The 23,662-nt window shown below is 45.1% G+C and overlaps 1 protein-coding gene across 2 annotated transcripts in view; it reads right to left on the reverse strand.

Moving 5' to 3' along the window:
* Positions 1-17,215, reverse strand: part of CACNA2D2 (calcium voltage-gated channel auxiliary subunit alpha2delta 2) — a 210,582-nt gene extending 193,367 nt beyond the window's left edge. For both annotated transcript variants that reach the window (XM_071439914.1, XM_071439913.1), the window contains exon 1: positions 16,865-17,215. In XM_071439914.1, coding sequence (XP_071296015.1) covers positions 16,865-16,989 — 125 coding nt within the window. In that variant the 5' untranslated portion in view covers positions 16,990-17,215. The remainder of the gene's footprint in view (positions 1-16,864) is intronic.
* Positions 17,216-23,662: the final 6,447 nt, after the last annotated feature.

The raw sequence follows: 23,662 nt of genomic DNA on the forward strand, positions 1-23,662 counted from the left end.
AACACCTGTTTCCTTCCAAATAACTTACTGACCATGCTTCCAGACATTATCAAGCCTCCCACATTGTCATTTTATGACTGTGTTTTAATTTAAAGTATGTGCCCAGGTGTTTATATAAAGGAAGGGTGGGAAAAAATTGCCTTCTGGACTAGTCTTTTCTTAATATTTATCAAGACATTATTCACCTCTACCATCTGGTCTTCTCTGCAATAAGAAAGCATCTTTGACATTATTATAGGGAGGAAGGACAGGACAAATTACTATTAGAACTACATCCTAAAGAAAAATCTTTTAAGAGACAGGAAAGGGATACTCTGTCTACACTCACCTCTTTCATGACATTATTTTGTTCTCCTCAATTCAAACACTAATTTTCTGGGTGTCTTTCTGTGTCCCATCCTCTGCTTATTTTTTCAATTTTTTGCAGCAGGATATGTATTGCAAAAAACTGCACATAAAAAGCCCCAAGTGACAAACTCCCTACCAGATCCATCTTGATCCCAGTTTGACACCCCATCATGTATTAAAACATAACAAAAAGGTAACTGTGGAGTTTTCTCAATCTGCAGCACAGAAAAAGCTGAGTGAGGAGAAAATAAGTCTGAGAGGAAAATTACACCAAAAAAATTGTGTTTCATTAACAATTCTTGAGCATGAATATTTCTCTAGGTATCTGTGCGAAAACTAACAGTAACCACCAACTTGTCACCAGTGACATTTAGGACAATAGGAAAATTGTTCCTTAAATATGATTTCTCAATCAAAAACCAGAGGCATTACCCATTCAAGGTCTAACTCCACCTGAGAACAGAACAGGCAGTAGCTGTTCAGTCACAGATATCCAGGGTGGCAGGGGTTTCAGGAACTCCTCTTCCACCACTTTCTTGCACTAAGACATCTAAGCACCCAAGCCCTGTGCATGAAGTGTTCTCTAATCTGTTCTTTAAATTCTCTGCTGAAGGTGAACCCAAGATCCCCACAGTACCTCTTCCCAGTTCCATTTTTCAGCACATGGTAAAAAAAGTTCCCTTTTTATTCGCCCTAAATCTCAATTTCCTCTTTCCACATATCCCACCTACAGCTGACACTGAAAAAAATCTTACAACAAGCTCCTAAGAACTGGAAGATCATGATTCTCTTGCATCCTTTAGAGTAGTAAAATAAATAGAAAGGGAAACTCAGCTTTTCACAGCTTTCTCTTTCTTGCACTGTTTTCTAAAACATTCATTCTTTTCATTGCCCTTCTCTGGATTCTCTACAGTGTGCCTATATCTCCAAAGATTCAAGCCAAAAATGAGGTCAGGTACTCCAACAGAAGCCAAACCCAGTGCTGTATGAGGAAGAAGACATCACCTCCCCAGTCTTGTCCAAGAACCTACTGAACACTGAAGAATAAATGTGCCCTTCTGCTATGACAGCACTTGGCTGACTCAAAGTGATCCACAATAACTCTCGAGATCTTTTTTGCCACACTGCTACCCAGACGAGTGTTCTTTATTCTGTATTTGTACATTTCATTTCTCCCTCATAAGTGCAGTACTTTGCATTTGTTTTCACTGAATTTCATTTTGCTGATATCCAGCTCGCCATTCAATTTTTCTAGATCATTTTGAATTCTGGTAATGCCTTTCAAAGTACATCCAACCCCTCCTAGCTCAGTGTCGCCTGAAAATTTCATAAGCATATTTCTTATTCCATTGCTTAAGTTATTAATGGAACTATTGAATAAAAGCAGGTCCAGGGCAGATCCCTGCAGGACCCTACTTGAAATGCCCTCCCAGTATGACAAAGAGCCACGATAACTATTCTTTGAGAGCTGCGTGTCCAATCAAAATATCTTGAATTTCAAACTTTACAAAAAGCTGATTTGGAGTATTTGATATGCAAAGGAGCTGGAGGCCAAAGGATAATGCAGTGAATAATTTAAAGCCTAGGAGTAGATTTGAGGAAAATCTCAGTCTGTTGGTGGATGATTTGCCCATAGACAGAGGAAGAAGATGCCACTGAATGTGTGAGCTTGTACATTTGCCTGGCAGTGTTGGGAAAGGCCCCACACAGGCACCAGTTTCTTCTGACCAAACACGTGCACAACCTCTCACAGATACAGCAATGAAAAGAACAAATGGCAAAGCAAGCACAGCAGGTATTTTTTGCAGACCACAGGGCAGAGGATAGCCTTTTGCCAAAAGGCCCTTCCAGCCTTGAACCCAGTACCCAACCAGGACCATAACAAACAAAATAAGCCACAGGCAATGGCTATCAGCACTGGAGCAACACTGGTGACACCAGCAGTATCCTACCCACAACAAGTAACTGTTTTTTTCAGAGCCCAACTAACACAATGCCTTAGCCCCCCTGCTTTTTTGAAAACTCTGCTCTCAGTTTACATCTGGGAACTCTGTTTCCATGGCACACTTGCTGATGTGCATCAGGAGCAAGAGCAGCCCATGGCTTCTTTGCACCACCTTCGCACTCTCGTCGCACAGGATTAGAACTGGGCTCCTTATCTCAAAGCCTGTCACAAATCTAGACTTGAAACACAATGAATTAATAAATAAGTGAATAGGTGTCAGTTTTATGGAGCACACTACCAGCATAAATTTCACCCAATGCAGCCACTTGTCATTTTCAGCACCCCTTGAGACCCCAATGGCTGATAACTCTTGCACGTCACTTTGCAACCCATTAAACAGATGAAATTTTATGATAAAACCTCCCTCCTCTCTGTCTCCTGTTTTACAGATGCAATCTGAGTGGAGGCTGAAGAGATCCCATCCCCCACAGCAAAGATAAGGTTACAGAGGGTAGGTCTTAGTAAGGATTTTGCAAGCTGCATGAATTATTAAAGTCCTTTATGATATAATGACAGACATATCAGGTTATTTGTTTATTCTGTGTATAATTCATGACTCTCTTGGGAACTTGACAGAAGTAAGATCGCTTGTTGCATCTTCTTGTTCATTCCAGTAAATCCTCATCACCAGATGGAAGGCTGAGCCACCCCTGAAGACAAAACAGCCACAACTTACAGGACCTGTACCTGGGGCTGGAGATGGGAGAGGTTTTTACTCAGCCTGGAGACACAGTGAAGCTGTGATTGAGCATGTCAGGCTGGATGGCTGGAAGACGACAGTCTGGGCAGTGTTTCTCTATCATGCCATCAGAACACTGCCCTCTAAAGCACATACAAACAACTTTATGATTACATGCTGTGAGTTGCCCTGTGCTCCTCCATCACTGCTGAGCAATAGTTGGACCATCCAAGCTGATGCAGGCTTTTATAAGATTTCAGGATAGTTCACAACCTCCCCCTCCTGGCTACTGAAATAGTGTCATACTGGACAAAGCAAACAATTCCCCTTGTTTGGGTCATTTTTGTAGAGTCTGGCCAAGATATTGGGCAAAGCATGATAAAGAGGTGCCACATCCTGATGGCTGGAATTGAGTTTTGAATACATACATTGTAGTCATTTCTTAATTGCTAAGCATGCTGCTCAAAGGGTGAGGGAGATATGAAGCTGCAGCAGGAAAACAGGAAATGAAGGATTGACTGGAGCCCCTGGCAAGAAAGAGCTTCCCGACACTCAAGACTGTCCACCTGGTGATGTTTCTACTGCCAGGAAGAGTCAAGTCAACTCAGGGAGAGTTGCAGCAAAACAAAGGTGGCCAAAGTGCCAACAGCACAATGTAAACTCTTACCAGCCACTTGACACCAGAGGACTGCTTTCAGCATCCACTTGGCACAAATGATCAATCTGATCACGTAACAACAAGCAAGGAGTTTGGTGGAGGACTACTGACTAGTCAGAACTCTGCTGAATTTGTGTCAGCAGTTTCCCTGCTTACCAAGAAGAGATGCCATTAAACTCTGCCACAAAGACCTCCTGCTACCAGAAGCTATTTAGGAACATCCATTGTCATTGCTTCAGCCTCAAACCATGTCACTCCAAGTCTCCTGGGGTTTTTGGAGTAGCCTCTCACAGCACCATATGTAACATTCTGCAGGGGTTTCTGGGCATCACTGTCATTCCATCTCTATCTAGTTAAACCCCCCACCTTAAACAAGCCCTCTCCACACCATCCCCCTACCTGAGAGTTCCTGGCTCCTAAGAGAGCATTGTAATCATTGTTATTATAAAGCACTTAGCGATGCTCGTTTATTGCATCTCTCACCAGCCAAACACCCAGAACCCTGTTATTTCAAATGCAGTTGCCTTCATTTGCAGAAGCTCTTCATTGTATTAGTCCCTTTCAGGAATAAAAGAAAAAAGGGGTGGGGGTGGAGAGCATTAAAAAAAATAAATAGCAGTTTACTGCATTTTCTACCATTACCTCACTACTTTGTGATACACATCTAAAAGCTGTCTGTAAGACCTTTCCTGCTGTAAGGTGGCATCCAGACAAGTTCTGAAGCAGACAGAGTGGAAACATGAAGCCCAGTTCAGCTGTCCCAGTACTGCTGCATCACCCAGAGCATAACAGCAACAGGGATGAAGCTGCCAGCTTTCACAGGTCACCTCCTCTCTCCTTCTCCCTGTCCAAATGGGACAAAGACTGCTCTCTCCACAGGGAAAAAACATCTACATATCACTCTGAAAAGTACTACAAGTCTGTTCCTCTGAAAAGGACACAAATCTGTATAAACGGAGGTGTCTGAACCACACTGGGAATACTCAGAAGGTGCTAAAGGATTTGCTGTACATGGAAAGGATGCTGAGCTATCAGGCTTAGTTTCCCCATCTCCAGCCACAGCCAGCTTTTCACACTGAAAAGAATTCACCTCCTGTCCTGGAGGACCCCATAAAAGGAAGATCAACAGTAAACTGCCAAATCCTCCTAATATGTCCAACAATAATATCTTCCATCTTTTTCAGGAGGGGAGACTGGAGCTACCAAGGTGAAGCAGTAGTCTCAAACCCTGACAGACTTTTGGGAACAGAGTCAAAATTGCAGCTCAGCCTCCTGATGCTAACTTTGATGTCTGCCCTTGGAAGACAGTACTGCAACACCAAAGCAAGAAACTCATAGACCTATGGGTACCCCAGAGCAGGTTTGCTCCCAGCCCTCAGACACAGTATGCTCACATGTAACTGGAATTGAGGATTATGCAATAATTCTCTTTTCTATTTGAGCATCAACATTAGACTCAAAAACTCCTGACATCCCAACACCCCATGAAGAGAATGTCTTGGACATTTTCCTGTAAGAGAGAAAAATCCCAGTCTCTAATGTGGTCCTCTCAATGGGGCCTGTGACATCACCAGCCCCTTTCTGTTCAGAATAATGACTTCTTCCACACGCCAAGAGATTTGAAATTACCTGTGAAATATATTTCCCTAGGCACAGGCTCAAGAAGCATGTAAATTACCCAGCTTAATGGCCTCCAGCATTTCTCTCCAGGACACATATAGAGAGCAGGAAATGTTCAGATGGTATCTCAGGTACTGTCCAAGGGGTTAAATGTCCAAGGGATGGTCAGGATACAGCCCTACAGCTTGCCCAGTAACTGGTCCCACTGGTGAGCACTAGCCACAAGGAGGCAATAAGCATAAGATCCAATTCTAAATGAGTGCCTCATCAGCACAAAAATATAATTTTAAAGAGAGCATTTCTTGGGAAAGGTGCCTATCCATAATTTACATGGTACAAAGAGCCAACATAGGGCTTATGCAGCAGAAGGCACCCATTTAATTTGGAGAAGTCCAGTGCTGAGCACTCAGCAGCAAAGCCTCTTGCCCTCTGCACAGAGAACAGCACTGCCCAAGCTTTGATGTTCAGGCATTTGCCAGGGAACAGTGTCCTTCAGAGAAGCTTTTCATCCACAAGGACAGTTCCCATCTTCCCAACAGCAAAGAAAGGGACAGACACTTTCCCTGGAGTCCAAATCCTCCTGCCCCCGTTTTCTGTTCTTGCATCTCAATCTGATGTCTTGTTAGTACATAGTAGAACAAACATTTATCCCACAACCAAGAGCATGGATTCATTTAAAGGAACAGAGGAGGAGGAGTTCTGTGATCTGGTTGCATTTTCTACTCCACCACTGACTTACTGGAGTCTCTGAAATTCTCATTTCAGCAGCAAAAGGAGCAATAGGGAAATGCAAGTGCTGTTACTAAGCACATGTACAAAACCACAACAAGGAGGGGAAGATGGAGAGCAGGACAAGATGCTCACAATGCAGTGGGGAGGGGATGGCAGGGGGAACAGTCCCAAGGGCATCCTGAAAGAATTACCTGTCTCCCCAGGGAACAAGCCTGAGGCACACATGCTCTGCTCCTGATGCTTGCCAAGAATGACAGGTTGGTCACCTTTTAACACACAGTGGACAGAAAGTAGGCCAGAAGGTCAACTGGGGATAAGAAAACACCTGGAAGATAGGCCTGGCAATTGAAAAATGGGCCACATTGCTCAGTGTAAACCTCCTCAGAGCAAAGGTGTAAGACAAGGTCCTTGCTGAGACTCTTTCAAAGTGAGAACCTGCCCTCATTCTCAGCCACAACCATCTTGCTAACCCACATACTGCCAGAAGCTGTGGTATCACAGCAAGATTAACACAGAAGCAATTTTAACAAACAGCAATTTCCAAGCTAATTTCCTCACTCACAAGTGTGCCACTGAGGGCTGAAGTCCGTCTGGACCTCTCAGAGCTATCTGTGCTCAGGATTAACTATACATCACTGCCAGTAATGCAAGCACTCTGCTACTCAGAAACTATTAGAAGATAAATATTAAACCTCAATATCATAGCAGCAGAAAAAAAAATGAGGAATGTCATTGTAATAAATACTGTAACCAAGCCAAATGAGGAAGAAAGGTTAGTTTCATGTGGAAAATGAGACACAAAAAATAGAATATACTTGGAATAGTCCTTGCTTTGCTCATGGGATCTGGACTTCTGTGCAATGAATATCACAAACTTCAGAGCTGTTCAACAAACTGTGATTCAGGACTGCAGGTTGGCAATTGCAGGATGAAACAGGGCTCTGGCCACCAATTCCACCCAGCCCTGAAGCACCAGGCCTTGCACACGAATCCTGCATTTAACATAGATCGTTACATGGAGAAACTGCAGGTCCACCATTACTTGTGGCCCCAACACAGGCCTCGGGTAATGCAGCTGGAGCATCTCACCTGCAGCCCAGGCAGGTCCCATTTCACCACACTGCAATCATTCTGATATTCCTCCATAAGAAGGACAGATACATTTACTACACCTTTCCTTTCTGCAGCTGTTTGGTTTTCTCTGAAAGCAACCTCACATACAAGAGCCTTCATGTTATCCAGTGAGATCTGAGAACAACAGGAATGGTACAAACACAGCAATAAGTAGATTTAATTAAGAATGAAAGTCAACTATTATGCCAGCTACCATAAAAACACTGTCTTTTTTTTTTTCCTGGAAATCTGCACTTCCACCAGCCAGCTGTGACTCCAGAGAACAGGATGGGGTCTGGCAGCCATTCCTCAATGGCAAGGTAACTGGCCATGCACTCAGCTGCCTGCGTCCCCAAATAAGTGACATTTATTAAGAGGCCCTTATGAAATAAAAAAGGCAAGGCTGCTTTCAGCACACATAATCACATTCACAAACTGCACAAACCAGCAGTGCTTTCAGCACAAGGATTCACTTGGAATGGCATCAAGAGGAGAAGGGCAGAAAAAGAAGATTCCCACACAACAGTGTGGCAACACAAGCAGTGCTCCATGCAGAGCACCAGCCTTGGGATGCATCCTCACCTCTGGCTTGGTAACACTGCCTGCTCCAGGAAACACAGCCCAGTGAGGCCGGCATGAAAAGGGGCAAGAGGGGAAAAGGTAAGGGCAAGCTCAGCAGTGACAGTGCTGAAGTGAGACCTCATATCAAAACGTGGCTGTCAGAGCCCTTTCATACCCAGCTGCTCTGTCCTCATGTCTGGGCAGGGAGCACAGGGAAGCAGGGGGAAAGTGAGGGTGTAAATTCACCTGTGGAAGGAGCCACTTCACATGAAAAAGAGCCCCAAGCACCTAGCAGACAGCTGAGGTGAGACAGAGCTGGTTAGATTTTTCTCTGCAGTAAAGACAAGATCACAACAAATAAACATAGCAAGGAGCAAGTGACACAGAAGGGTTCCATTTAGCCTTAAGATGATGGGTAAAAAGGTGGTATTGATGTCAGAAATGCCAACACAACATTTTTGCTGCTGGGTCAAACAGGCGGGCAGGTGCTAAATGGGGTTACTTGGAAGCTGAGACCAAAGCATCAGCAGACAGTAGATGTGTTAGCTGCCTTTCTTTTCTCCACCTCACCATAAAAATCCTACCAGAAGCAACCACAAGTACCACCATATTTAAAAGTTAAAAGACAAAGGCCTGAAAGTTATCTTGTGCATAATCCCACAAGCATCATTACATCAGGGATGAATTTGTCCCAGTATTTTTAAAATTTTCTTGACAATCCTCAGCTTTTAAACCTACACAGCAGAGTACAGCACACAAGACTTGACAACAGCAATTTTTTCTGCATTGTAACAAGCCTAACATCAGGAATGGCTCAATCAGAAAGCACACAGCCAAGGGGGGGCATGAGAGCATCCCTACACACAGAGACGGTCCCTTTTGGTCTATGCTCTTTGAAGTGCTGTTATTCTGTAGGAGGCAAAATAATGTCATCAGTTTGGTAACTGATCAACAATTATTAAGACTTTCCAGCCAACAAAAACAGAATAAATAAAAAGTAAGAACTGCATGAAGAGAAAAATATTGATTTTTTTTTTCATACTCATGTAATCTCCCCTCCTTCTCAGAGCAGGCAGAGGAGGAGGGGAAAGCAGAGGAGTGCCCAGGATGCTTTGATGCATGCCTAGCTCACTGTCCTGAAACCCTTTCCAGCTGGATGGCCTTGAATAATTAAATGCTTTTACTTCCACCCTTTTCTTCCCCATGTGTGCATGACACACTGCTGCAGAAAGTTAACTTTCACCTGGGCAAGGAGCATCCCTCTCCCTGCAGAGGTACTGAAAGCACAAGAGGCCACACAATACTTCCCACATACACTGATCCCAAGAATGTGACACTACAGTGAACACTTAGCAGAGACCTCTAATTTACAGGACTACCTCAGACATGAGGAAATGGCACTTCAGCTCCTTCTGGGTCTACTGAGTTTGTTATGGAGCAATAAAAAGACGTTCAACCACTCACAGCCCAGAATCTGACTCAATCTGCAACACCTGATAAAATTGAACATTAGGTGCTTTGCTTGGCTTAAGTCTGTCTCTATTTTGGTGTTCATGTCACAGCTGCCAAAAATCTGCCTGTAAAACCCACTGTATGTTAGAAATGCAAACAAAGCACTGCATTCCTGATCCTCCCTGTTTCATACTGTACAGAAAGTGTTTATTAGCCACAATAGAGAGATATTACATGAAAATTAATAGATGCGAGAATTCAAATACAAGAATATCTCTGGTTCAACAGAAATTACAGAGAGCTTTATATATTTCTTTATATATATTTGTGAAGGGTAAGTAGCTTATACAAGGTTAGCTCTAAAAATTATTTAGATATATGCCCCTTGTTTTGCTGTTTGGAGAATGAATGTGAACTCAGACTTTAGATATGGGATTCTTCTGGACTGCAGAATATTAAGTGCCCGCTGGAGAAGAAACAGAGCCTGACAGCAAACTGGCAGCTTGTGACGAAAGTTGAAGAACCCAGCTCTGTTATGAGTTGAGAAGCATTGGTATTTATAAGGAGAATCATATCCTCATTTGTCACTTCAGTGGAGATGGATACAATACTTTCCCAATTCTTTCCCAATTCGACCGTTTAAGAGCTGACTTTGTGCTTGCAAGGCCAAGAGGCTCAGAAGCCCAAAGGCACGGGGCAGGCTCTATATACCAACAAATCAGGTGCACAGCAGCAGCCACACCATGAACCTGTGCTGCAGCACTAACTTTTAGCACTGAAATGGTGTTGCAGCAGGGATTGCAGCAAGCCCACGCGCTGCTGCCAGGACTCCGACTGTTACTGCCCTCGCTCTCCGTGTTAGACAACACTGACTCAATGCTCCTGTGGACACACATGTTCCAGGTTATCCTGAGCAAACCCCTCTGGTCAACAGCCACATGCTCTGCACACTTCCAAGCCTCTCAGCTGCTGAATGCCACACAGAAAAGCCTGGCCAGCTCTGGCTTGAGTCTTCTTTTATTGGAACTTGGATAAGAAAACCTCACCAAAATGAGTATGTACTTTAACCAAACTGCCCCTGCAAACAGCATTTCTACAGATGGGAAGCAGCCAGTACTTTGGTCATGAGATTTTCACCCTGCTCTGTCCTTGTGTCTGTGCTCTCCATCGTTTCCACCCCCCACCCTTCCCTGAAGCATAGGCTGCTTTCTAACACTACACGGATATTTGCTCCAATGCACAGCATGATCTAACTAATTCGCACTTCATTGCTCTGCACACCTCATCATTTGCACATGAAAACAGCAGTCTCTCTCTATCCCTCCACTTGGTGCCTATTTCTTCCTCCTCCTCCTCCATCCCCCACCTCCAGTACCTCCTCAGAACAACTCCACTACGGAAGCTGCAGTGAAGAGGCTCATATTACCAGGACTCCATTGCTTTTACAAAATTTACTAGTGTGCTGTGAAACCTCATAAATAATTCAAGATAGACAACCTTTGTCAGGTAAATGAACGTGTCTTTGTACTGCATCACTCCCGGGTTTTCTACCAGTGATACTCACTGTAGGCACAACCCGTATTGATTCAGGAATTCCCCAAGTGTCACTGTGGGAAAGGGTAGAACAGTTTTCACACCAGCAGAAGCCAAGGATACCCAAAGTCTATCCAGGGCTTCAGGGGACTCAGAACAGAAAGCCACTGGTGCAGATGTAGCTCCAGCCTAGTCTGTGCAAAGCACAGCTCCATCCCCACTCTTCAAGGACAATGAAAGAAGGAACAAGGTCGAGGGAGGCGAGAGACATTCTTATTATAGAACTCCTTTTCATTGTAAGAACTTCAGGGATTCTGACATAGACCAGAGCTAAAAATCATGTTGCATCCTGTATTTATTGCGTTTACCTCTACGCACAATCAGTGGTGTCACTGCACAAAGAGATAGGCAAACTCAACTGCTGTTTTGACAACTGTGCCCAAGGCTTTACCATCATTATTGACCTAGATGGTTTATATGGCATTTAGCACCCAATCTGATTGCTGTCAGCAATTATCTCCTCCGGAGTTCTCAGTCCCAACTAGACGTGCGGGAGGAGAATTGATCCTGGTTCTCCTGAAAGGCAGTCTCACACAGCCTTGGGAGCAGCTGTGCTGTACAACAGCTCCTGCCCTGTCCCCCACCAGACTGAGCAGCAGCTTCCGAGGAGGTGCCACAGTAGCCTAATCAAAAGCAAGGATAACGACCTTGTGATGAGTTAATGAATAGATACAGAAACCACAGACTGTGCACCCTTTGTCTGGCCTCACTTCGTTCAGATCCTTGTGTCTCTCGCCCTGCAGCCCTTTCATCCGTAACAAGATCATCTGGTTAAATATCCCCATCACTCACACATCAGTCAATTCGAGAAACAAGTTGCTTTACAGAGGAAGAATGAATCCTTTGGTCTGCATAAACACCTTTTAGTTCTCATTGTATTTATGACCAAAAGATAATGGCTGAGACAGAATGGGAAGGGTTGTAGGAAAACTGTCAAAGTAATGAAGGAAATCTACATGCGTTCTGCAAAAGATCAAATAATTCAACCTAAAGAAAACCATGTCAATAGCTTGTTGACAGAAACTGACTCCAGTAACAACAATTTGTACAACCCCATTCCCCGTGCAACCAAGCAATAATAAACTCGAGGATGAAGGCTAGATTACAGGAACTGCTCTAAAACAACAAACTACTACCAACACACCAGAGAGGAAAAATAATTTTGCTAACAAAACACATTTTGCTTTCAAGAGGCTCCTAGAAAAGTAAATATTGAAGCGTTCAGTTCCCCTCCTTTCTTACTGAATATTTCACTCAAGTATGTTGCTTGGTAATGACTTTTGCTTTTATTTCATCTCACTTGAGTATTTCATTGGGTGAAAAAGCATTGTCTGACTGGTACAGTGTGTGCACGTGTTCCATGCTGCAGCGTGCAGATGCCCCAGCACGCCAGCCCTCGAGAGCCATTCTGATGGCATTTGAAGCCAAACTCCAGGCAGCTCTTTCAGGGATAAATGCTCAGGTTTCCATTCAGACCCTCCCTAACCACCTTCAGCTTTCCAGGGACTGCTGCACACACACACACACACACACACAGCTTCTTTATAACAAAGCTGCTGAACTCTGCCTGTCAAACACCAAGCAGGAGCCCATTTCTACCCTCAGGTCCATGTGCAGGAGCCTTATTGATTTCAGTGGGAACCCACATACTTTCTCAAGAGAATTTCAATTAACAATTTCTCAATGTATACAGTTGAAAAACTCAAACTCCTGAAACCACAGTCTTGAAGGGGATGAGTGCAGGCAGGTTATGGTGTTGAGGTGTCACAGGCAAGAAAGCAGCAATGCTCTGCTCATTCTCTATGAGAGAACTGAGAAGGAAGCACTCAGAATTGGTAACAGGAATGGAGACATTTGTTTTTAAATAGCAAGAAATATTGCAAATGGCTTTTAAAAAACATTTGTTCCTCTTTGTGAGGCTCTTCTTTTACCTCTGGGAAGTTCAGGATGCCTCTGAACACCTCAAAAGGGGTTTCTGCCACCAAGCAGAGCCTGCACAGGGCTGTTGCAGGGACACTGGGGATTTGTGCCTCCACTGAGTACAAATTGTCACAGAGGCTGCTCAGCTCTCACAGGGATGGAGGGCCAGGATCTGTCAGTCACTCCTGGTGGTAGATTGCCCTCCCAGGGAGCTGTCTCTCTGGTTAGTGGAGCACAGCAGAAGACAAGCAAGGCCATCTCCCAGCTTCTCTGCTCCTTTCCAGACAAGTTCCAATGCCAAGCATCAAAACCATAATTGGAAGAGATTTTCTGACTGCACAGCAGGTGGTCAGTAGAGCAAGAGAAGGAGCTTCCTCTGCATGGCACTCTGCAAACCCTAAAGCATCCAGTCCTAATAGAGTTATTTATTTCAAGCCCTGCTAGCCCAGATGTGCTATGACTACCAGCATCATTAACCTCATTTGGGGTGAAATGACAAGTACAAATCAAAATCTGCTACAAAGAAGCAACTAATTTGGAAGAGGCAGCCTCAGGCCCACCTTCCAGTGATGGTGGAAAGATATTAAGTCATACTCTCTGAGCAGGAGTCTTCACTGCTCACTATTTGACAGGAACAGGGGTAACACCTCCAGCTTGCTGCCCAAAACAACTGTCTACATCTGACAAGTGCTAAACCTGTTGGAAAAGCAGGACTGGACCATGGACACCACACTGGCACTTTCCCGTGCAGACATACCTTTCTGCTCTGCTGCCTGGTCAGAGATGCCCTGCAGAGCAGTGATGAAGCCAAGCAGACACGCAGCAATTCTGCACACACCTGCTTCCTCACAAGAAGCAAATGGCTCTCCACCCTCTAGCAGATGGCAAAATTTTTTCAAGTCCAAGTGACTAAAAGCCTTGCTGGAAAGTGAGGAGGGGGTTTGTTCTGCTCCCCAGTGGCAGCACTGGCAGCCACATTCACCAGCACTCACGTGCACGATCTCCACTAACCTGAGACAATGGCAATCCAGGTACAGGACTTCCCTGACTAACCAGGCTTTCAATTATCTCATACCAAACTGCTCAGAAATTCAAGCAGAGGTTGTTACCATGCTGCCACAGGAATCCCTCTGTGTACTATTTAAAAGAAAAATTAACTGCAACCAACAGCCTTCCGTTCCACAGCCATTAATCCCGTTGCCCACACAGAGCACGTTCTTGTACGTGACCATTCCTAAAAGGAGCCTTGTCAGTCAGTGGCCATCACCTAACACACCCACCCCAATGGGTTTGTTCCAATCTGGGATTTTGCTTTTTAAATCTCAATGAGAAATTCCCCTTTGGACAACTGGCTGAGCCGAGCTTTCCTTAGCTCAGCATAAGATGATTAAAACCATGCTACCCGGGAGGAGAGAGATAATGTAGAACGCCAGCGATTTATCAGGGACAGAACCAAGAATCAACACACTGACAATAATTAATACAATTGTAAACAAAAATAAAAAACCAAAAATGTTCTTTATTTTCTTCCTTTCCCCCCTTAGGCAAGATATCCTAATCGTTCACTCTGCTGCTCGCCAGAATGAAACAGTTCTGGGGCTGCTTAAAAAAAGCAGCCTCATTTTTGAGAGTCCTGTAGTAAAAGATTACTTCAGTGATTTACAGAGAAAACCTCTAAAGACAAACATGTTTCTAATCAATGCTCTGAATCATTCACAAAGGTGCATTGTCCAAAGTAGGAGAAAATTAGGTGGTAATGGGAAGAATTCAGCAGCACATCTCATCAGCTCATCTTGCTCCTGGTAAATCTGCCCAAAAAATTTAAGTTATATCCAGCCTCTTTAAAATCAAGAAGGGTGCAAACAGGTAACTACTCGGGGGAACAGTCAATTGCAAGGGATTGTTCAAGCCTTAGTGCCGGTTACCATCGCACTCTTTACTCCCATTAAGTATTTCCTTCCCAAGAAACAAATAATCACAGCAGCCCTAGGGCAGAGCTCACCAGGCATTTCAGCCCACAGGTTACAGCATTAACCTACTGCCCAGCAATTGTGCATCATCATCAAATATCCATTCATCACTTCTCTCTTCTCTGGGTTCACAGAGCAGGTCATGAGGGGAACCAAACAAGGAGGAAGGTATCAGGTCAGGTTGAGGTCTTGTGTCCCTTCTGTGTCTCTTCTCCAGAAGCAGCCAGACAGCATTGATTCCCACCAGAGGCACACACACAGAATTAGTGGCCTCTTCAGGATCATTTCTCTGTATTTGTAAGAAATTATGGATCTTTGTCAGCAGCTTCAGTTTTTGCTTATCTTGCCTCACTCAGTGCAGGATCAGGCCCACTCTGATAAAACCTCAGATAAGAGAGCACAGAGCTAACAAAATCTATTCTAGCAAACCCCTCCAAATTAATTGGAATAAAACTGCTTTGGTTAAAAAGCTGGCATGGTTTATTAGAATAACATAGATCATAGGGTGAGGGAATGCAAGCATATTATTTACAACTTATAAGCCTTTTTATGTCTCTCTCAGTAGAAGAACCTTCTTATAAAACTTTCTGCTGCTAGAAAGAAAACACAGCTTTGACTCACACACTGGTACCCAAAAGAAATTTATTCTATAAATTGATACTGTGTTCTGAACTTCATAAGCAAATGCAACAACTTGCAATCCATGAAAAGCTGCTGAAATATCAAAAACATCCCACAAACTTGAGCTCTGCTTCATCATGTACAGAATCCCCTTTGCTTCTTTAGGCATTCTCATGGAAGCAGAGCTCGTTCATGGCAGAGCAAGGCTGGATCAGGCCATAAGGCTGTGGTACTTGGAGGAGAACTGGCACGCTCCCTTTCCTCTCCTCCCCCTGTAGGTAGACATTTCTCAGGGTCTTATCCTGAAGAATTTCTGTATTTACATGACAGCAAGAAAAGGGAACCCATCGGCTCCCAAAGGTCAAAGATATTTAAAAATATGAATACGTGCCCCAAAAGAATCCAGAAGGAATCTGTTGGAATGGGAAGGATTTCGGAATAAGCAACCGTGCGTTTGGTGAAGGCAGATATTAACACAGTAAGCTACAGCTCTCCCAAATAAACAAGAAACACTGTTTCTTCTGCCGATAAGCCTTCTTTTCAGAAGGCCTGACTACATGCTTGCAAAAATGTACTTGGAGATCAAAGACACTAATCTAAAAGGCTTTCAAAACTACTTCCTATGACATATATATATGAAATGTATTTATATTCTTAAACAAATCACAAACGACAAGACAACTGTGACATAAAGCAGTGCACATCCACTGGGGCAGCACGAAGTTAAGGGCAACACTGCTATTATTAACTCTATGTCATTGAAATCTTTCCCCCACCTTCAGAAATGCAGACTGTAAGGACATGGTGTCAACCTTTACTTTGAATCGTCTGGATTTTTTTCAGTTTTGTGTCAACAAACCTCAGCAATTCATAACGGAGATGACAGCCTCTTAAAATACATCTCAGCAAGGTTTCCCGTGGATGTGTGGAGAGGGACAGGTTTAGGGTTACCACAGTAGGCAAGAGAGCCATCCCTGTTAGAAAATATTCCCAAACATTAACTTCTAAAGCAATTTCTTCTTCAAAAAAAAAATCTATTTATATCCTTCCTGCAGCGACTCTCCAGTCCCCCACCCCCTCACCCAAACGAGCTGCTTTCCGACTCTCTTTCAGTAGATTACAGTCAATTTCAGTCGCTCCAGAGGGAGGGAGAGGAAGACCCGCCAGCTCGGATAGCCTGTGGAACTATCCAGCTATTATTAGTTTATGCTCAAACTCCGGTGTGCACGGCCGGTTGTGGGTACCATATTGTGTGCTTGAAACGAGGATGGGGGGGGGGGGCTGGAAAATAAGTCCTTTTTGGTCTTTCCCCCCTCTCGCCACATTAAGGCTCCGACAGCCGCCCTGCGGACCGGCACCCGCCGGGGAAGTTTGCGCTTTCCAGCAACTTTGGGTCCGTTCCTCAACCCGCCGCTCCGGCGGGGAGCGGGCAGAGACCCCCGCGCCCGCCCGCATCCAGCGCGGCACCGGCAGCGCCCGCCGCGGCCCCGCCGCCGCCGCTCCCCCGCAGGCCCCGGGGCGGCCCCGCGATGCGCCACCGCGCCGGGCCGAGCCGCGGGGCGGGGGGTACCGGCCGGGGCGGCGGCACTTACGTGTGCTGCTGGGGGAAGCTGTAGCCGTGGGCGGCGGGGGCGGCGAGGAGCAGCAGCAGGGCCAGGTGGCCGCAGAGGGCCGGGGCGACGGGCGCCGCGCTGCCGGTCGGAGCCGCCATCGCCATGTTTCCATTAACGGCGCGGCGGGGAAGGGGCAGAGGCGGCCCCGCGGGGCGGCTCCCCCCGCCGCCACTCGTGCGACGAGCGCGGCAGTCCTCGGCAGGGGGGCAGCGCCGCGCCGGCTGCGGGCACCGACCGGCGGCCGCTCGCCCGCTGCCTCTCCGCGGCGGCCGGCACTGAGCACCCGCCGAGCGCTACTTTCCCTCAAATAGGCGGCCCGGCCCGGCCCAGCCTCCTCCCCGCCCGCTCCCTCCCTCCCTCCGGCCCCCCGCGCCGCCCCGGCCCCCGCCGCCCCGCCGCCGCAGCGCATGCGCCCGGCTCCGCGCCCCCCCGCCGGTCCCGCCGCCCCCGGCTCCGCACCGGGCTGGGGCGCCCCGGCCGCGCCACCCCGCGCCCCGGCCGGGCTCCGTGCACCCACCCCGCCCCGTCTGCCCCCGCCCCGGGCACGGCCCCGCGGAGGGTCCCCCCCGCCCCGAGCGACGAGGGACCTCGCGGCTCCTTCCCATCCTCCGCGCGCCTCTGGCACTGCCATTCCTGCCCGGGTACCGCGCTCCCCTTCGGGGCCACCTCCCGGAGGCACGGCAGCATATGGGAATCTCCAGTTATGTTTAATATAATAATAATAGCAGCTATGATTCTTTTTAAAGCACACTCTGACTTTGGGGAGCGTTCCTGAGCGTGACAGGACGTCAGACTACAAATTCTAAATAATGGAATTAATAACTACAGCCCCCAAACTGGCAGGGTTTCTGAGCCAGACTTTTGAAGGCCCGGATTTTGAAATGCTGTCTTCTGGATAGCTGCAGCACAATTTCATCTTCCCTAAACTCAAACCCAAGCTGTTCAGCTTCACAGGAAGTGACCACTGGCAAGGCAGGGACAGCTGGCAAAGGCAGAGGCAGGAGCACTGTTCACATGCCCTCGTCCCCAGATAGCCTAAATCTGGACAATCAGGGACCAGGCAATATATAAGCAGCACCCCCTTGTCCTGTTTAACTCCAAAAAAGATGTCATGTTGGCAAAATTGCCAGATCTGGCCAGATCTCTCAAGGAAGAGCCCCACAAATTGGGCATCAGCGCTTTAAAGATGCAAAGGCACCTTGGTCCTGCCCACAGTAACAGTGCAGCAGCGGCAGGACAGGAGCTTCTGGCAGTCTGGATTGCAGCACAGAGGTTTAAAAGCCTTCCATCTTGGGAAGGGGGAAGGATTTTGACAGGGAGAAGTTGCTTCTCTGAAACACTCCCTCCCCACCTTTTTAGAAGGAGTTTTCGTCTGCTGATGGATGGAATTGCCTCCACCCTTTGTTTCTGCTACGTAAAGAAAATGTTTTGGAGTTACACAGATCCAGACTCAGACTCCTGGGTACCCCAGGAATACTGAAACTGCCATCTAAACTCATGTGGTCACATCCAGGCACATCATGAGTTTCAGAGAAGAGCAGTGATGGAACATTAAGGATTTGATGCACTGACTCCAGCTCAGGCTGCTTCACAGAAACAATTCTTTTTTCAAAGAGGTAGAAAAACACTATCATTTTCCCAAGTCATGTTGGAACTCAGCAGTAAAACCCACTCCTGAACCAGAAAATAGGACTTGCAAAAACATCAGACCCTGACCTGATATGTTCAACATAGAAATTAATATGCCCAGTAATTTAATACTTCAATAAATTATTAACAAATGCTTCAGTATTCCCTCTCTAGCTTCTGTACCACGTGCAGACTAGAACTATGCTTTGCACACTCTTCAGGACATGCTCTTTTTTGCAGGTTTTGCATCCTATATTTCAACTGCACCTGCCACACAGTTTAGTCCAGGTTTGCATGGGCTGTTACAGTCAAAATCCCAGTTACTGACCTGTCATCCAGAAGTTTCCAATTTACAACCTCCAAGTGTGTTTCAGCAGTGGTAAGTGGATAATCTCTAGTGTATACATGGGAAACAGAGTGACAATAGGATAAACAGCTTGTCCTTTGCTGGCAGAGTCAGCAGCAGATAGTAAACACTCTGCATTGTGTAGAATTTGGCTTTCCAAACTCTTGAAAGACAAATTGTGTTCTCTGTTACATCCCTACTTTCTTTCCCAGAGGACCTGGGTTAGCATCTGTCCAACAGATACAATTTAACTCAAGATATGAGCCTACAGGCTCCAGATTTTTGGTTTCCATTCCAACAGGATAGCCAGGGTCTATGAGGCAGCATTGCCATTGCCAGATATCCTTTATAATATGGGATTTTTCTGCATTATGCAATCTGATCCTCTGTCCTGTAGGAAAAGCTCACGGAGACAACTGTGTATTGCCACGGCTATCAAGTGCTTTTCCAAATGCCTGGCATCCAGCAGCTGGCTGCTCTACAATTGCAAATGCATGGCATGTATGCAGCAGCCCCAGTGCTGGATGCTCCAGCCTGTTGTGCTGGAGCTGTGTGTGTGAACAAACTCCCCATCGCAGGCACAGCGACCCAACACATTTGGAACAGCAGGAGTGATTTATTTTCTTGAGATGTGGCTCTCCACAATGCTTACAGTTGTTTTGGTTTGATACCAATAACAATCCTTACAATTGTTTTGTTTGATACCAATAACCTTCAGAGCAGTATTTGATCTTGTGGTCTTATAGTAGGAGCAGATCTCTAGATGTCAAGCAATTACTTTTAGATGTGGCTGTTTGGATTTGTTAACAGTAAAGACTTACCTGCTATGTCCTTGTTTGTAAAGAACAGCCCTGTACTACTGAGATGGACATTTTGGTTTACTTCTATGAAGTTGTTTTGCTTTGCTATTTCAAATATTTTTGACTGTGTAGCACTTATTGCTGCAGTATTTGCAGCCCATACATGGATAGGCTGGCTAGTAGCAAGCTGGTTGGAAACAGTCTTAAATGTAACGGGGCATCATTGTGGAATAAATCAAGATACATGGTACAAAAAAGTGTTGATTCTCTCCTGTGTGCTGCTAGATTAACCCTGTCACCTCCCAACCAAGCCCCTTTCCCTGGGGCACATATGTATACAGATTTATCAGCAGCTTCCTTTTACTACTTAACCTAAAAATGCTGCAAGTTTAATTTCCAAGCTCTGCGTAAGGAAGAGTCACATCCAGAACTGGTATAAACAATGTATTATAAAGACCTTACATGGCAAAATTTTTCAAAATCAGTGCTGTCCCAAAAGGGAGAGAAGCAAATCAGTGGAATGATCTTCCACCTGGTATTCTGTTGAGAATGACAGGGAAGACAGCATTGCTACGTACATTATCCTTCACATTTTCTGCAGCAGGTGCTGCTACACTGTGGCCTGTTTGAAACACTGTCTAATCTACGGCACCAAGCACCACCAAGCCACAAATGGAGTTCAAGCCATCCCCAGCAGAGCAGCTTGTGGTATGTCAGTGTAGGTTCTCAGAATCAGCCTAACATTGCACTGAAAGCACCTTAATCTGCACAGGACCCGGTGAAATTCTGCACAATACCTGAAATACCGAAAGGGTTGCAGCAAAACAGGCAGCGCCACTGCCGTTCTCCCACGTCTTTTAGTGGAGAAGCCATGTAGGAGGAGGCTGTCTAAGTTGTTCTTATGGCTGATTTATTTGCAAATGCAGGTAGATGCCAGAGAAGGTGTCAGTTTAACTCTTTCCTGACTGATCACTTCTCAGGAAAAATGCAAACCTTTGCAGTCAGCAACTGCTTCATGGACATGTTTCTTTCCTTACTCCTTCAGGTACACCAAGTTTGGCCTTCCCCAGCCTCTGCTTTCATGCAGTGCCTTGATGAAAAGGGACAGTCATCCACACTGTCCTAGCAAAGCACAAGCCCTCTGTGCAGCCTGAGTGACCAGAGGAATTAGCAAGGATACTCCTCTGCCCCTCCTGGCAATTTACAGTGAAGCACCTCTGTTGCTGCATTCCTGAGGGACAGCTGAGAGTCCAGCATGCCTAAGGCAGCACAGCTCTGCACAGGATTCCCCATGAAGGGCAGTCAGCATCCCCGGGACACAAGCTTCAACTTTAGGCAGATTGGCACAAGTACCTGGCTTGGTACATGAATGGCAGTGAGCAGAACAAATCTGTCAATTTAAACCTGAAGCCCTTTCATGGAATTAGTCCAGATCCACAGTTTTGTAATTGCTAGTGCAGTTTTGCACCCCATGGCTAAACGTAAATGCTTAGGAATAAATAATACCTATAGTCTTGACAAATCAGTTGCTGAGTGAGAGGTTAGAAGATGTTGTTGGCATACTATTAAAGAGAGACAAATAAGGGGAAGAGGTAATTAAGAGTGAGCAAATGATAACAGCTAATGCACATCCTGACTTCAGAGGTTTGCTCTTATTCCAGGTTCTTAAACACTGAGCTCCTCAGCTAATGATGTGTAGAGTTGCTTGATGCCAGATGTCATTGTTTCAGAAGAGGAGAAAAGAATACACTTAACATTGATAAAAGCACAAGAAGTAGTTGTTGCACTTACCACAAGTCATGGAAAGCCACAGTGTTTTCAAAAGCCCAAGAAACAAGGAAATAGCATCATGGATATTTGCAGAGTTTTTGATCAAGAGCAAATAAAAACCTGCAAGTAAGAGCAAAGAGTTGTTCTGTGGATACTAATATGGACAGGAAAGGGAAACAGCACAAGGACAAGATTAAAACTATTCCAAAATTGTTTCCCAGATGTCTCCATGGGGCATCTTGTTTCAGGGCCTTTGCTGGCTATACCTCTATCCTTCCTTCTCCTCCTAGCATCCTCCACGGTAAAGCAGGAGTTGGTACAGGCTGAACAGTGTACCTCCCACTAGCTGGCAACCTAGCTCATGCCAGACATTACAGAGTCCACAAAGTGTACATTTAGAGAAGCACACAGGTTCTTTGCCCAAACTTTTCCAAGTCAAAGGCTTGATCTGAGTCCACAGCTGGAATCAATTCCTTCAGCACTATCATTTTGTACTATACACCTTTTCTGGACAGTCTATGAAGTACATGCACTCCATGTCAAACTGGCAAGTCTCACAATTAATCTAGGTGATATTCACATTGCAGAAGCCTTAGGCATGACTGGAAGCCTACTCTGGAACTGTAATTGGGATTTCCCTGTTGACTTAATTTGTTTTTCTTTTTTACCATTTGTACAGAGATACAAAGTCCAATCCAGGACTGCAAAATTTTCCAGCTCTGTAAAGACCTAGCCTCAATGCCAAAGGGCTGATGAATGGCTTGTAAAATGGAGTACAGTCCCACAATCACTTTGGAGGCTGCTGGGACAGCTGAAGACAGAATTTTCTACTTTTTACCTGTACCTGTGCTGAAGGTAGACTTTGTGTGGCAAAAAATAAAAATGTCAGCATGCATTCAGTCAGCCAATTTAACTCAAGCCCAAGTCACCTGCCATTGGATCATTTATCTTGAGGATCCAAATGATACTTCTGCACAATGTGAGGGTCAAATAGCTGAGGTCAGCATCATAACAAGTCACACAGCACTGCACTCACTTACCTAATGTAGTCACAACTCACTATTGCTTTAATTTAAAACATGGTTACTGCACAACAGGAATCAACACTTGTTTCAGAGTTCAGTACAGGAGATACTCAACCTTGACCCATATTGAACATGAGATGGGGATTTTTTCTGTTTAGTTGGACAATTATTTAGGATTGTCATCATATTAAGTGCTTCTCCTGTGTTCAGCACAGAGATTAATACTGTTCCCCCAGCATTTTACAGGGGAGGAATATGTGTTTGTGGTGTATATACACTCATGGTAGTTCCATCTTGGGGGTGAGAACCTATGAAACAAAGGAGCTGTGTGGCATGCCCAAGGACATGCCAGAAATCTGTGACATAGGAGGAGTGAACCCCGGTTTCCTAAAAAACTGAGCCCTAAAAACTGTCAATTCCCCAGGGCCTTGCTCTGTGATTGGGGCCTGTAAATGCTTCTTCAAAGTAAATACATTTTTCTTATTATAACATTCAGAAGAAGAGGTAAAGGTGATTTGATTAGATATGTAAGTACCTTTATCCCAAGAACACAGGGGTTTTTAAAGAGTTTCTTAATCTAGTGGAAAAAGACATACTACAAGAGCCAGTGGCTGGAATTTAAAGTCAGGAAATTCAAATTAGAAACAAGGTACAGAACTGAGGAATTTCTAACTGTAAGGATGATTAAATACTGGAAAGACTATCCAGGAATTATTTGCCTTTTGAATTCCTCACATCAAGAGTAGATGTCTCTCTGGAAGATCCAATTTTGTCAAACACAAGTTACTGGGCTCAACACAAGGGTAACTGGATGAAATGTCTGGTTTTTGCTAAGCAGGAGGTCGGATTAGATCATCTTATCATCCTTTACAATCTTAAATTCTATGAATCTATGAATAGTAATGACCATCATTGTGCGTTACAGCTTGTAAAACAGCAAAGAGCACGCTGCAACATAGCTGGGAGACAGAATAAAGAAGCACGTTATAAAAAAAGCACTTTGCTCTGGAACTAAACTTGTGACTGGTAATTATTTAAACTCCATCCATGTGTTTCCAAATTTTTCCCCCAAACAATATTTTAATTAGATTTCAATTATAGGAAAAAAAATAATAATCCGATAATCAAATAGACTCTATGCACTCAGAACAGCATCACCAACATTCCTGCATAATGTTTAAAAGCCCAATTGATACAGAAATAGCTG

The sequence above is a fragment of the Agelaius tricolor genome, unplaced genomic scaffold (genome assembly GCF_023055355.1).
Source record: "Agelaius tricolor isolate 1412-34295 unplaced genomic scaffold, bAgeTri1.0.p SCAF_14, whole genome shotgun sequence".
Taxonomy (NCBI): Eukaryota; Metazoa; Chordata; class Aves; order Passeriformes; family Icteridae; genus Agelaius; species Agelaius tricolor.